Genomic DNA, 13,423 nt, shown 5'->3' on the forward strand with positions numbered 1-13,423 from the left:
TCCTTGTAAAACATCTTTTGGCTCAACAGTATTGGTTAAAATCGGGCCTCCCTGCTGGTGCAAGGGGTTAAACAACGCACTGTGAAGCAATCCGTAGCCTCTGCAGCACAAGTTCAATCCCCGGCTGGCCAGGGAGCAACCCACATGGTGCAGACAGACCTCTCCTGACTCTCCCGCTGCTCCCCTCAGCAGTGTATTTCAGTCAGTCTGCCTGTTCTGTTCCCCACTCTGTCTCTGGTAAATCCTTTCACCCCACCACATCTCTGGCCTGTACCCCAGTTCTTGTATGCATAAATAAATAAATGTTTTTAAAAAAAATTGGTTAAAATCAGTCCTAACGTGTTGAGTGAAATGACCAAACAAAGAAAACCAGAGGTCCACATGTCTTCACTAGTAAAGTCTCCAGACATTAAAGGAACAGATAATACCAATTCTGTATAAACTATTCCAGAAAATAGAAGAGGAGGGAATTCTTTGTGACTCATTTTATGAAATCGGCATTACCCTGATAGAAAAGCCACTTATAAACTCATTACAACAGAAATCTACAGACTTAAGAAAAAAGTCTGTGTTTATAAAACTCCTCTATGGTCATTGATTTGAAAATTTTAATTAAGGTGTAACAAATGAAACCCAACTTCAAATTTTAACACATTAAAAGAAAAGACATCATGACCAAGTGGGGCTTATCTGAATTTTGTAATTCTTATTGATAAACAAGAACAGCAATATGATTGCTTCAATTTACACATGAAAAGCATCTGACAGAATGTATCATCAATCAATTCCGAATAAAACTCACAAACTGCAATTAGAAACTTACTCGATTTGATAAAAGATATTTACAGAATGATTTTCAGCAAATGATTTGATAAAAGATATTTACAGAATGATAAAAGATATTTACAGTCTTAGTAGTTAAAAACTGAATGGGGCCTCCCTGGTGGTGCAGGCGGTTGAGCACAGCGCTGTGCAGCTGTCCGTAGCCTCTGTAGTGCTGGAGCAACCCACATAGCGCAGCAGACCTTTCCTGTCTCACCTGCTGCTCCCCTCAGCACTGTATTTTGGTCATTCTGCCTGTTTTGTTCCCTGCTCTGTCTCTGGTGAATCTTCTCACCCTCCTGCACATCTGGCCTGTACCCCGGCTTTTGTATAAATAAAATAAATCTTAAAAAAACAAATAGGGCCTCCCCTGGTGGCGCAGCGGTTGAGCGCTGGGCTGCGAAGCTGCCCGCAGCCTCTGCAGCGCTGATTTGATACCCGGCCGCCGGCAAGGGTCCCACATGGCTCGCAGACCTCTCCTGCTGCGCCCGCTACTCTCCTCAGCAGTGTATTTCGTCAGTCTGCCTGTTCTGTTCCCTGCTCTGGCTCTGGTGAATTCTCTCACCCTCCTGCCCTTCTGACTGTACCCAGTGCTTGTATAAATAAATAAATAAATTTTTTCTTTTTTTAAACTGAATGTATGGTCTCTTGTCTTAGAGGATCTAGCCTGGTGTATACTCAAGAAAAACAATTTAAAAAAATAAAGAGTAAAAGGCATCTAGATTGAAAAGGAAGTAAAGTTGTTTTTTTTTTTTAAAGATTTATTTATGCATACAAGAAGTGGGGTGCAGGCCAGCAGTGTGGGGAGGGAGATGTGAGAGGATTCACCAGAGACAGATTGGGGAGCAGAACAGGCAGACTGACTCAAATACACTGCTGAGGGGAGCAATGAGCAAGACAGGAGATGTCTGCTTCTCCATGTAGGTCACCTCCCTGCTGGGGATTGAACTCGTGCTTCAGTAGTTGCAGATAGATTTATAGTGCTGACGCTTAACCCCTTGTGCCACTAGGGAGGCCCTGGAAGTAAAGTTGTTTTAACCTGTAGACAACATTATTGTCTATGTAGAAAAAGTCATGGAATCCACCAAAAATCTACTAGCACTTACTAAAGTGAGTTTAGCAAGGCATCAGGATACTGGACAAATACACAAAATCATATTTCTGTCTGTTAGCAACAATTTCAGTACCATTTTTAATATCAAAAAATATGAGAACCCTGGGGATAAATCTGATAAAAAGATATGTAAAACTTATACACTAAAAATTATAAATTATTGCTGAAAATTAAATAAAGAAGAGGTATACCTTATGTATGGATGTCAAAACTATATTGGGCCTCCCTGGTGACCTACAGGTTAAGTCTCAGCGCTACCACCGCAAAGGCCTGAGTTTGATCCCAGCCAGGGAGCTGATACACATGGCGCAGCAGACCTCCTGTTTTGCCCACTGATCCCATTAACACTGTATTTCAGTAGATCTACCTGTTCTGCTCCCCACTCTGTCTCTGGTGAATTCTCTCACCACCCTGCCCCCACCTCTGACCTGCACCCCAGTTCTACACGAAAATAAATAAAAATCTTTTTAAAAAACCAAAAAATTATATTGCTGAGATGTCAGGTCTTCCCAAATAGATGTTAACTCTTCTTGAATAGATTTTATTAAAACACAGTTATAATAAAATTCCAGTGACTTTTTAAAAAAAGATTTATTTATACATATAGCTGGGGTGCAGGCCAGAGGTGCCAGGGGATGGGGGTCGTGGTGGTGAGAGGATTTATCAGAGACAGAGTGGGGAGCAGAACAGGCAGATTTACTGAAATATACTGCTGAGGGTAGCAGTGGGTGAGACAGGAGAGGTCTGCGGAGCACTGTGGGTTAGCTTCCTGCTGGGGATCAGGCTGAGACCTTAGGGGTGTTAGTGCTGAGACTCAACCCCTAGGCCATCAGGGACGCCCTTGAGTCTTATTTTATTTTTTTAAATATTTATTTATTTATACAAGCACTGGGTACAGTCAGAAGCACGGCAGGGTGAGAGAATTCACCAGAGCGGGAAGCAGAACAGGCAGACTGACGAAATACACTGCTGAGGGGAGCAGCAGGCACGGCAGGAGAAGTCTGCGCACCATGTGGAAACCTTGCCTGGGCCCAGGGATCGAACCGCCACTGCAGAGGCTGCAGGCAGCTTCGCAGCCCAGCGCTCAACCGCTGCGCCACCAGGGGAGGCCCACCATTTTACTTTTTAAGATGTCATACTTCAATCTAGAGGTTTGAGAAATAAAGATAGAAAAAACCATATTTGACTACTTTAGAGTTTCCATGAGTTTTTTTGAAGTGAGGTGGGGTATATATTGGATAATATATCCTAAATACTATCATTGGGTTTTTAGTTCTTATTTGTTATATGTGATTTCTTCTCCTGTCCCCTTTATAGGTTGGGAAGGAAAAAATGCTCAAGGTGAGGGTTGTGAAGATTCATCCTCTAGAGAAAGTGGATGAAGAGTCCACTGAGAAGAAATCTGATGGTGCCTGTGATTCTCCCTCAAGTGACAAAGAGAATTCTAGCCAAATCGCTCAGGAACATCAGAAGAAGGAGGCAATTGTGAAAGAGGATGAAGGAAGGAGAGAGAGTATTAGTATGTATGATGCTAGTTTTTCTTAGTGAGTTATGTGACTCTATCTTTTGTACCCAAATCTTACTGAATTCTTTAGCAATTAAATTTGTCATTGACTTTGTAGACATACTTTTTTTCGTTTATAATTCAGAAAACAATGGAAGTATCCACAAATTGGATCCAAACTTAAATCTTGATACTTTCTTGTACATACATGATTATGATCAAGTTTAATTTATGGGGCCTCCCTGGTGGCCTAGGGGTTAAGTCTCAGTGCTATCACCAAGACGCCCTGCATTGAGTTCCCAGCCAGGAAGTTAACCCACATACGTTGTAGCAGACCTCTCCTCCTTTGCCCACTGCTCCCCTTAGCAGTGGATTTCAGTAGATCTGCATGTCCTGCTCTCCACTCTGGGGAATCCTTTTACCCCCCCCCACCCTGCATCTCTGGCCTACACCCCAATTCTTCTACAAAATACATCTTAAAAAAAAGTTTAATTTATAAATTAGGCACAGTAAGAGATTAACAATAATAATAAAGTAGAACAATTATAACAATACATTGTAATAAAAATTACGTGAATTTGTGGTCTCAAAATTTTATTGTATGTAATATTTTTGGACTGCAGCATTTGGCCTTAGGGTAACTGAAATTTCAGGAAGCAAAAGTACAAGATGGGGGACTAGGGACTACTGTATTTCATCTATGCCAACAGTTTAGACTCTTTATATATGGACTGGTGATTTCCACGCCTCGATCAACTTTAATTTCTATTTTATAATTCTAGACCTAATTTTCACTTGTTCCAGGTAATTCATATTTATTTACTTTTTAAAAGATTTATTTATGCATGCAAGAACTGTGATGCAGGCCAGAGGTGCAGGGGATGAGAAGATTCACCAGAGACAGAGTGGGGAGCATACCAGGGGATCTACTGAAATACACTGCTGAGGGGAGCAGTGGGCGAGATAGGAGAGGTCTGCTGTGCCGTGTGGGTAGCTCCCTGGCTGGGATTGAACTGGTGCAGCAGTGACTGGTGACATAGCTTCATAGTGCTGAGACTTTAACCCCTGGGCCACCAGGGAGGTCCTAATTCATATTTAACACAAATAAAGCTAAATTAATCATATCACTTTTTATGTTGATTCTCCAAGGCAAGTAAATAAGCTTTTCTTTCATTATTCTCTGCCAGTTAATGACACTTTCATCTGCTCAGTCTCTAAGGTACTAAAGTTGGAAAGCTTTACAATTCCCACATCTAGTTGGTTACCAAATTCTGTCTTCTAAGTATTTCTTGATTCTTTCCTTTTCCATTCCAGTTACATTTAGATATTTACCATATTATCTCCTGATTTCATCTTCAGTTTCATCTTCCCATTTTATTCAGCTTCTAACTGCTGAAAGTGTCATTTTCTTTTTTCACACTAGTGGGCTTTCCAAAGTGTACATTTAGTTAGACCAAAAATCCTGTTTCTCTAGTACCCACAAGACAAATTTATGATCTCTTTAAATGGTATACAGTTTCAGCATAATTTGACCCCTTCTTACCTCTTCAGTCTGATTTTTTGCTAATAGATGAGATTTCACTGTAGATGAGATCCACTCATACTTCATTACTTGCAATCTCTGAAGTCATATTCTTTGTAAGTCTTTCCTGCCTATCTTCCAGACTAAGTTAGACATTGCTTCTCTTCTCATATTTTTCTATACTAGCTTCTGTTATAGTATTTACCACATTGTATTCACATGTTAGTTCCTCTCATGCTTTAGCTACTTGAGGTAAGAACTTTTGATTCATCTTTGTGTCTCCTCATTGCCTAATGCAGAGTGGCTAATAAGATTATTGTTTTTTTTTTTTTTTTTTTAAAGATTTTTTTTTTTATAGAGGCATGTTTTTATTTATTTATTTGTTTGTTTGTTCGTTCGTTTTGTTTATACATGCACTGGGTACAGTCAGAAGCGCGGGAGGGTGAGAGAATTCACCAGAGCCAGAGCAGGGAGCAGAGCAGGCAGAAGGACCGAAGTACACTGCTGAGGGGAGCAGCGGGCGGCAGGAGAGGTCTGCGCGCCATGTGGGACCCTCCTCTGGTGGCCGGGGAGCAGGGAGCAGCCGGGGATCGAACCGGCGCCTCAGAGGTCGCCCGCCGGCAGCTTTGCAACCCAGCGCTCAACCGCTGCGCCACCAGGGAGGCCCAATAAGATTATTGTTAATGAATAAATAGAATTAAAAGGATAATTATTTTCACCAATATTCTATTGATTTGACTAGATGACAGAGCACGAAGATCTCCACGAAAACTCCCTACTTCATTAAAAAAAGGAGAAAGGAGATGGGCTCCTCCAAAATTTCTGCCTCACAAATATGATGTGAAACTTCAAAATGAAGACAAGGTTAGTTGGCTCTCCAGCATAAACCACTTCCATAGTAGTAGATGTTGTTTAGAAAGGGTTAGCTTCCTCACAGAAAATAGGTTACAAAATGTAAATGAGTGTTTCTGTAACAAATTCTGAGTGGTTTTATTATGACTTTAAGTTAAATTATATTTTCTTTCCTAGGAGATAGTACATTTCCTTTTTTGTAGGAATTACCAGGATGTAAGAATAATTTGCATTTGAGCTTCAAAGTCGGTTTGAAAAATAAGGATCTGTTCTCAGCACTGATGACTTTCCCAAGGAAATAGCTATTCCCAGTTAAAAGCAGAGTAATTTATAAATAAACTCAAAAATTGAGTCAACACTAATCAGTGCTTTATAAAGAATATGTAGTACTAGTAATCTGAAACAGTAAATACCTTTAAATTAAGGAAGTACTAAATTGATTCTGAAATATTCACCTTTCATATTTTTTAACACTTCCAGAATTAGGATATATCTTAAAGTAAGTTGTCAAGAAGATACTGTCTTTTAGTGATAACATCTTAAAGTACATGAAATATGGTATATTTCAAGCACTCATACGTCTGTTTGTACGTGTAAAATTTTAAGTTAGAAGCTGGGTGTGGAAGGTACTGCGAACATTTATCTTCATGTTTAATTATTAATTACAGGAGAAACAACTGTGGCCTGGAATGTTTAGTAATTCTTTCAAAGCTCCTAACTTAGGAAATGAAATTGAGAAGGATTATAATTCAGATCTTTTGTTTCTTTAGTATATTGTTTTTTCCCACTTCACAATATTGGCACATTTTATTTCATTTGTTTATAGTCTCATTTGTTTACAGTCATCTGAGGATATGACTGTATTGTTAGGATTTCTTTACATTTGAGAAATGGATTTCTTTTAAAGATTTATTTTTTATTTGTTTATGCATACAAAAACTGGGGTGTATGCCAGAAGTACGGGGGCTGAGCGGATTCATCAGAGACAGTGGGAAGCAGAACAGGTGGATCTACTGAAATACACTGCTGAGGGGAGCAGCGGGCAAGACAGGAGAGGTCTGCCGCACCATGTGGGTCACTTCCCTGGCCAGGGATCAAACTTGTGCTGCAATGGCTGCCAAAAGCTTCATAGTGCTAAGTCTTAACCCCTTACGCCACCAGAGAGGCCCCTGAAAATTGGATTTTAATACAACTTTTCACTGATTTTTTTTCTTCCTGTTCAGCAACTTAAAACTTGCTGAAAAACTGCATGGTAGTCTCAACCATGTTCTAATTATCATTTGTATTCTTATTGATAAGTCTGAATTTGCTTTTTTCATATGGTAAATACTGTTTGTGGAAATATATAAATACATATAAGAAACAATGACATATCTAATCCCATACTCAGAGATAATAATTAGTAAATGTTGATGTGTTTAATGATGGTTAACTTCATTGACTTTTACAAGTAGGAATACTCTAATCATTGTTTTGTAACTTATGTTTTTCATTTACTGTGTAGAAACATCTGTAATGTCATTAAATTCTCTTCTAAAAATGCATATGTGTTCTCAGATTATAGTATGTATGATATTCATCAAGAAAGTTTATTAAAAATATGGTGTCCCAGATTCTACCACCAGAGAGAGATTCTTCTGATTCATTGTTTTGGATAATGCCCAAACACCTGCATTTTAATAGCACCCTAGATGAATCTGATAAATTATCCTGAGAATCATCTTCGTTCATGGCCATACATGGCCATCCATTATATGGATGTATTTAATTACAAAATTGAATCCTTTATTGATAAACCTTTATGTATCCTCCCTCTTTTTGGACCTGTAAAAGTAATTAATGATGATTGTCCATTTATTCCTAAAGTCTTAACGAGGGAAATTGCTGTTTCAGTGGATATATACATTTTTAGGACTTTGATACATATAGACAAATTAAGGATATCTTTTAACAGTCTCTAAAAGTTTTTCTTCCGTCTAGTTTACGTTCCTGTTTTATAGATGGAATTATCCTTTTTTTGAAGAAGACATAAATCTTTGTTTTCACTGACTAATTGCATATTATCCCAATGATCAGTTATTTATATTTGCTAATCTAGATCATCAGTAATGTGCCAGCAGACAGCTTGATACGGACAGAACGCCCACCAAATAAGGAGATACTGCGATATTTTATACGGCATAATGCATTACGGGCTGGGACTGGTGAAAATGCACCTTGGGTGGTAGAAGATGAACTGGTGAAGAAATACTCCCTGCCTAGCAAGTTCAGTGACTTTTTACTTGATCCATACAAGGTAAGGTCACTTTTGGACAGTAGGACAGAACACTAGTAGATGAGTTTGTTTTTTCTGATATCTCCAATAGGATTAGATTTATGGCAGATTTTAAATGCTAACCTCAAATAATGAATTAAAAATCTCAGCTATATCTTTCATATAAGTTGTGATGTGTGGTTGGTAGGGGAGAGACCACATTGAATGTTATCCTTAGTTGGATTTACTTATTACTTTGGCTGCATAATTTTTAAAAAAACACAATTATATGCAGTATCTTTTTTTTTTTTTTTGCCTTGATCATTTTTTGGAATGAGGTATGGTATAAGTACAAAAAAAAATTTTGCAAATCGATTCCTAAAAATGAAAGCTGGTTATATATATATATATATATATATATATAGAGAGAGAGAGAGAGAGAGAGAGAGAGAGAGAGAGAGAGAGAGATAAGAGAGAGAGAGAGAGAGAGAGAGAGAGAGAAAGATAAGATGACCAGATGTAATGGCAGCTTTGAAAAGATCTTGGAATGAGTATTACTTTGTATACAGGTTAGTAGAAAAATCTAACATTTCCCTTGTAAGAACGTGTTTGTTTCCCTTTAATTATCGCCTTTAATGTTCAAAACATAAAGTTGTATGGGGGGTGTGTGTGTGTACACTAATTTTAATAGTCTTATTTTCCGGATGGGGAAACTGGAACTCGTATAATTAGAAGCAACAGAAAGTGGTTGAGGAAAAGCCAAGACATTGGCTTTTGATTTCTAGTTGTCTTCTCCATCTCAGGATTTCTCTAATACATTTTTTTTTCTCTAATACATTTTTCAGTGTAAGTCACACTGATAAATTTACTTACAGGCATATTGACAGTGACTTCTTGGTCTCTGGGCCAGAAGGTGACCAGGACTGGGCTGCTGATTCTTTAAAACTGTATCAGACTTTCAGAGTTTCTTTTCACACACACCCCCGCCCCCGCTTCCTTTTAATTGTAAAAGCCAAACACATCATAAGTAATACAACTGAATTACCTCAATTATCTTCGGTTAATTTTGCTGACAAAAGTATATTGCGAATTTTAATTTTTCCAAACATTGGTAAAGACCTATAGTCATAGTTTAGTATTCAGTATATTTTCTTCTAGACCATCAAGATCAAGCATTATCTTCCATTTATGCTCTTTAAATTTTAATGATTTGCATAAAAGAAAAAAATAATGGTTAATTGGCTGTTTCTAGGTTAGGACTAAATTTTTCCATGAAACTATAGTAGCTCTCATTTTTTTTCATAAGTATTGAGGGGAAATTTTAATTCACTTTCATTTGTTTGTTCTAGAGTTAAGAAATTGATAAAACTTTTGGTGGTTATGAAATTATTGTCATAACTTCATGAGAGCCCTTATATATAAAGTCATTTCTATAGGAATTAGACTCTTGGATTATTTGGGTCTCCAAATATTTTCCTCTTTATTTTTAATCTTAAAGCTATTTTACATGTATTTTAGTGATTTTCAAGTATATGAATAGATAGAAGGAAAAACTAGGTATTATTTATGAGTAAAAACCCCATTATCTTTACGTATCTGTGAGTAAAAGTTTATTAGAACAGAAAAGCTGATCCATACTTCTGTAGAAGCCAGAGACTAGAATTCTAGTTTTTCTGTTGAAATGCAATTTCCAAAGAAATTGACTACTCTCAAATCTTTGTTAATGAAATTTGACTGTGATTCAGATTGAGATCAATTACACTAAACTGCTATAAGAAGGGAGGGATACTGCTTAGGACGAGAAATTGAAACTCATGTAAAATACCAGTCTGCAAAATTAAGGACTATCTCTCTGTGTATTTTCCCTGCTGTAAATAATATCTGTTACTTGCTGCTTGATACTTCACTTGATTTTGTCACCTGAGTTTTACATACAAGTTGTGTTTTTCCTTTTTGTAAAATGAGTTTTGGATTTTCAGCATCTCAGCCAGGACAATATAGTAAAGGTATAGATAGAGCATAAAATGGTGCTTTGACTTTTTTTCTCATCTAAAAGAAATTTTAAATAATGCATCAGGGATTAAAGTTGACCATATATTATCCACCCATCCCAAAGGCAGTCGTAGGCTTAACGTTTATTTTCTCTTTTTTGTCTCTTCTGTTTTCTTTAGAATTTTATGTTCTGCTAAATTGCTATATACAGCTTCTATAGAGTGAGATGAAGGCTAGAGAAAGGAGGCAAGTTCTGAGCAGTAGTTTTAGGGCAGTGAGGGAACAGCTTTAGTAAGAGAGGAAAATTATCTAGAGATACAGGAATTTTAGAGTGTAGAATGTTGGTGAGGATGTGTTTGTGGTCTTGTAAACTGGGATATAAATTACTTGAATATAGAATTATCTTTATTGTTTTATGTTCTGTGATGCTTTGCATATCATGTTATGTATAACACAGGGCTAGTGAATTCATTTCTTTAAGAAGTTTGTTTCATTGGAAAAAAACGCAGTTGACATTCAGTTTAGGTATAACGTGATTTTTTTGTGGACCGAATGACTTGGATTTGCAAGGCAATTGGGTGATAACTGTCATCCAAGATGAATTGGCTACTATTTCCCTTTTATAATATGTTGCGGTAATTCTGGTGCTTTATTAGTTTATCCCATAGTGTTTGAACTGGTATCTTCTAATAGGGAAACTTATGGGTAGAGATGTAACAAGAGAGTAACTCTTTAAAAAAAAAAAATTATTTTTTCATTTTTTTTTTTAAAGATTTATTTGTTTATGCATACAAGACCTGGGATGTAGGACAGAGGTGCAGGGAGGGTTAGAGGAGTCACCAGAGACAGAGTGGGGAGCAGAACAGGGGGATTGACTGAAATACACTGCTGAGGTGGGCCGCAGGCGAGGCAGGAGAGGTCTGCTGCGCCATGTGGGTAGCTCCCTGGCTGCCCGAGGATCTAACTCTGTGTTGCAGAGGCTGGGGATAGCTTCATAGTGCTGTGCTTAACCCCTTGCGCCACCAGGGAGGCCCTATTTTCTCTCTTTGCACAAGGAGATTACTTTGTTCTGAACCATTTGAGAGTAAACTGTAAGGTAGGTTGCTCTTTTATTTTTTTTTTAAAGATTTTATTTATTCATGTAAGAACTGGGGTGTAGGTGCTAGGAGGATAGGGAGGATGAGAGGATTCATCAGACACAAGGTGGGGAGCAGAACAGGCACATCTGCTGAAATATACTGCTGAGGGGAGCAGTGGGTGTGACAGGAGAGGTCTGCTGCGCCATGCGGGTTATCTCCCTGGTTGGGGACTGAACTCATGCCGCAGTGGCTGGGACTAGCTTGATAGCACTGAGACTTTAATCCCTGCACCACCAGGGAGGCCCAAGACAGAATGCTCTTTTACAAAATACTTAAATGTGTTTCCTAAAAACAAGGTTATTTTCTAATATAACTATAGTACAGTTACCAAAGTGAGGAAATTAACATCGAAACAATGCTGTTACAGTTCTTAGTCAAATTTTGCCACTTACCCAATCATGTCCTTATAGTCAAAAAGATTTTGCTTTGATTTTAATGGCATCTAGTGTATCATGTATTACATTTACTTGTTATATATCTCTTTAGTCTCCTAACCTAGAATAGTCCCTTGAAAGTCAACATGAGTTTTTTTGTCTTCAAAAACTGACATATTATGGGCCTCCCCGGTGGCGCAGTGGTTGAGCGCTGTGTTGCGAAGCTGCCCGAAGCCTCCGTGGCACCGGTTCGATCCCCGGCTGTTCCCCGGCCACTGGAGGAGGGTCCCGCATGGCGCGCAGACCTCTCCTGCTGCCCCCTGCTCCCCTCAGCAGTGTGCTTCGGTCCTTCTGCCTGCTCTGCTCCCCGCTCTGGCGCTGGTGAATTCTCTCACCCTCCCGCGCTTCTGACTGTACCCAGTGCTTGTATAAATAAATAAATAAATCTTTAAAAAAAAAAAAAAAAAAGGACATATTTTAAGAATACAAGGCATTTATTTTATATAGTGCTTCTCAAATTGAATTTATTTCCTCATGATTAGAATCAGGTTCTGATTTTTGGTATTACTATAGAGTTGATGTCTCAGTGAATCATATCAAAAGAAGGCATATGATGTTATTTTTCTAGTGATATTATTAATATATTTTTAAAGATTTTTTTTTTCTTTCCTAGTTGATATTTCCAGCCACAAGATTTTTCTTTAAAGTTTTAGCTCTTAATGTTTATGAGTTAGAGACTAGGGCAGAAGCATATTAAAAATACATTATATTTTCAAAGCACTTAAAATATTTTGTAGTAATGCATTTCATAAATTTGCTGATAAAGGAAGATAGAGAGAAACCTGCCATGTGAATGTTGCCTTGAAACTCAACATGAGTTTGGTGAATGAGAAGAGAATAGAGTCAAACTATTGATTACCAAAGTTTCTAATTTAGGTTTCTTGCTACTTATTAAGTTAAATTTAGCATCTAAATGAATGCTATAAAATTTTTTTTCATGTTTATCTTCTATTAGATTTTCTTATTTGTGGTATTGGTTTGTTCTAGGTGACAGGGAACAAGTATAGAATTGTGTACAATATTTTTCTTGTAGCTTCTCATGTTGCTGAGACATTCAAAAATAATCTTTTTTCTGTTTAGAAATTAGGTAGGACCATTGCCAGAAAACTAATACTGCTAATCTAGCTGTCCATTCTCTTCTCCCTCCATATGCACTACTCTAGTATTTTACTTGTGCTGAATGGGGCTAGGGAGACCCTTAGCACATAAGTGGTTTTATACTTTTTCAGATCCCCCTGAGTCCAGCCATGCCGGCTCCCATGTGGCTGTGACGGCCCAGCATGCCCCATGTTGAGATGATCCAGTTACTGAAGGACTGCTCACGCGGGGAGCCGGCCTATTGGGAGGGGGTTGGGTGAGTTCATTTCTTTCATTTTAATGGAAAAAGTTTATGGTGTGACTAGGAAGAACACACCTTACAAATAAAAATGGATTGCTGGACCCTTTCATGGCTAAGCCATTCTACTTCTTTCTTAAGATCATTTCTGTATAATAAAGTGTTTCTAAGCAGAAGAAATTTAAAGAATCTTTAATTTGAATGACTTTTTGAATATAAAGAAATATCAGTAAATTAAGATGTGACCCAGTTATGAAAGACTATTTTAAAAAGATAGCTTTTTAAAATTCTAAGACTGAAACAGTCTCACATTAGTCTTTTTTAGTCATAAATTTCATTTAGAATGACTTCAAACATAACCTAACGCTTATCCTAAGCATTAGAAAAGTATCAGTCTGTTATGTTGTAACCTGAAGATTTTCCAAGGCTACCTCAAGAGTATAGTTCACGTCTG

At 37.8% G+C, this 13,423-nt stretch overlaps 1 protein-coding gene across 2 annotated transcripts in view; it reads left to right on the plus strand.

Moving 5' to 3' along the window:
* BAZ1B (bromodomain adjacent to zinc finger domain 1B) overlaps positions 1-13,423 on the plus strand; it is a 71,725-nt gene that overhangs the window by 16,854 nt on the left and 41,448 nt on the right. For both annotated transcript variants that reach the window (XM_037506834.2, XM_054693619.1), the window contains exons 4-6: positions 3,254-3,455; positions 5,705-5,826; positions 7,913-8,110. In XM_037506834.2, coding sequence (XP_037362731.1) covers positions 3,254-3,455; positions 5,705-5,826; positions 7,913-8,110 — 522 coding nt within the window. The remainder of the gene's footprint in view (positions 1-3,253; positions 3,456-5,704; positions 5,827-7,912; positions 8,111-13,423) is intronic.

This window comes from Talpa occidentalis, unplaced genomic scaffold (genome assembly GCF_014898055.3).
Source record: "Talpa occidentalis isolate TD23 unplaced genomic scaffold, MPIMG_talOcc4v2.1 talOcc4.12, whole genome shotgun sequence".
Classification (NCBI taxonomy): domain Eukaryota; kingdom Metazoa; phylum Chordata; class Mammalia; order Eulipotyphla; family Talpidae; genus Talpa; species Talpa occidentalis.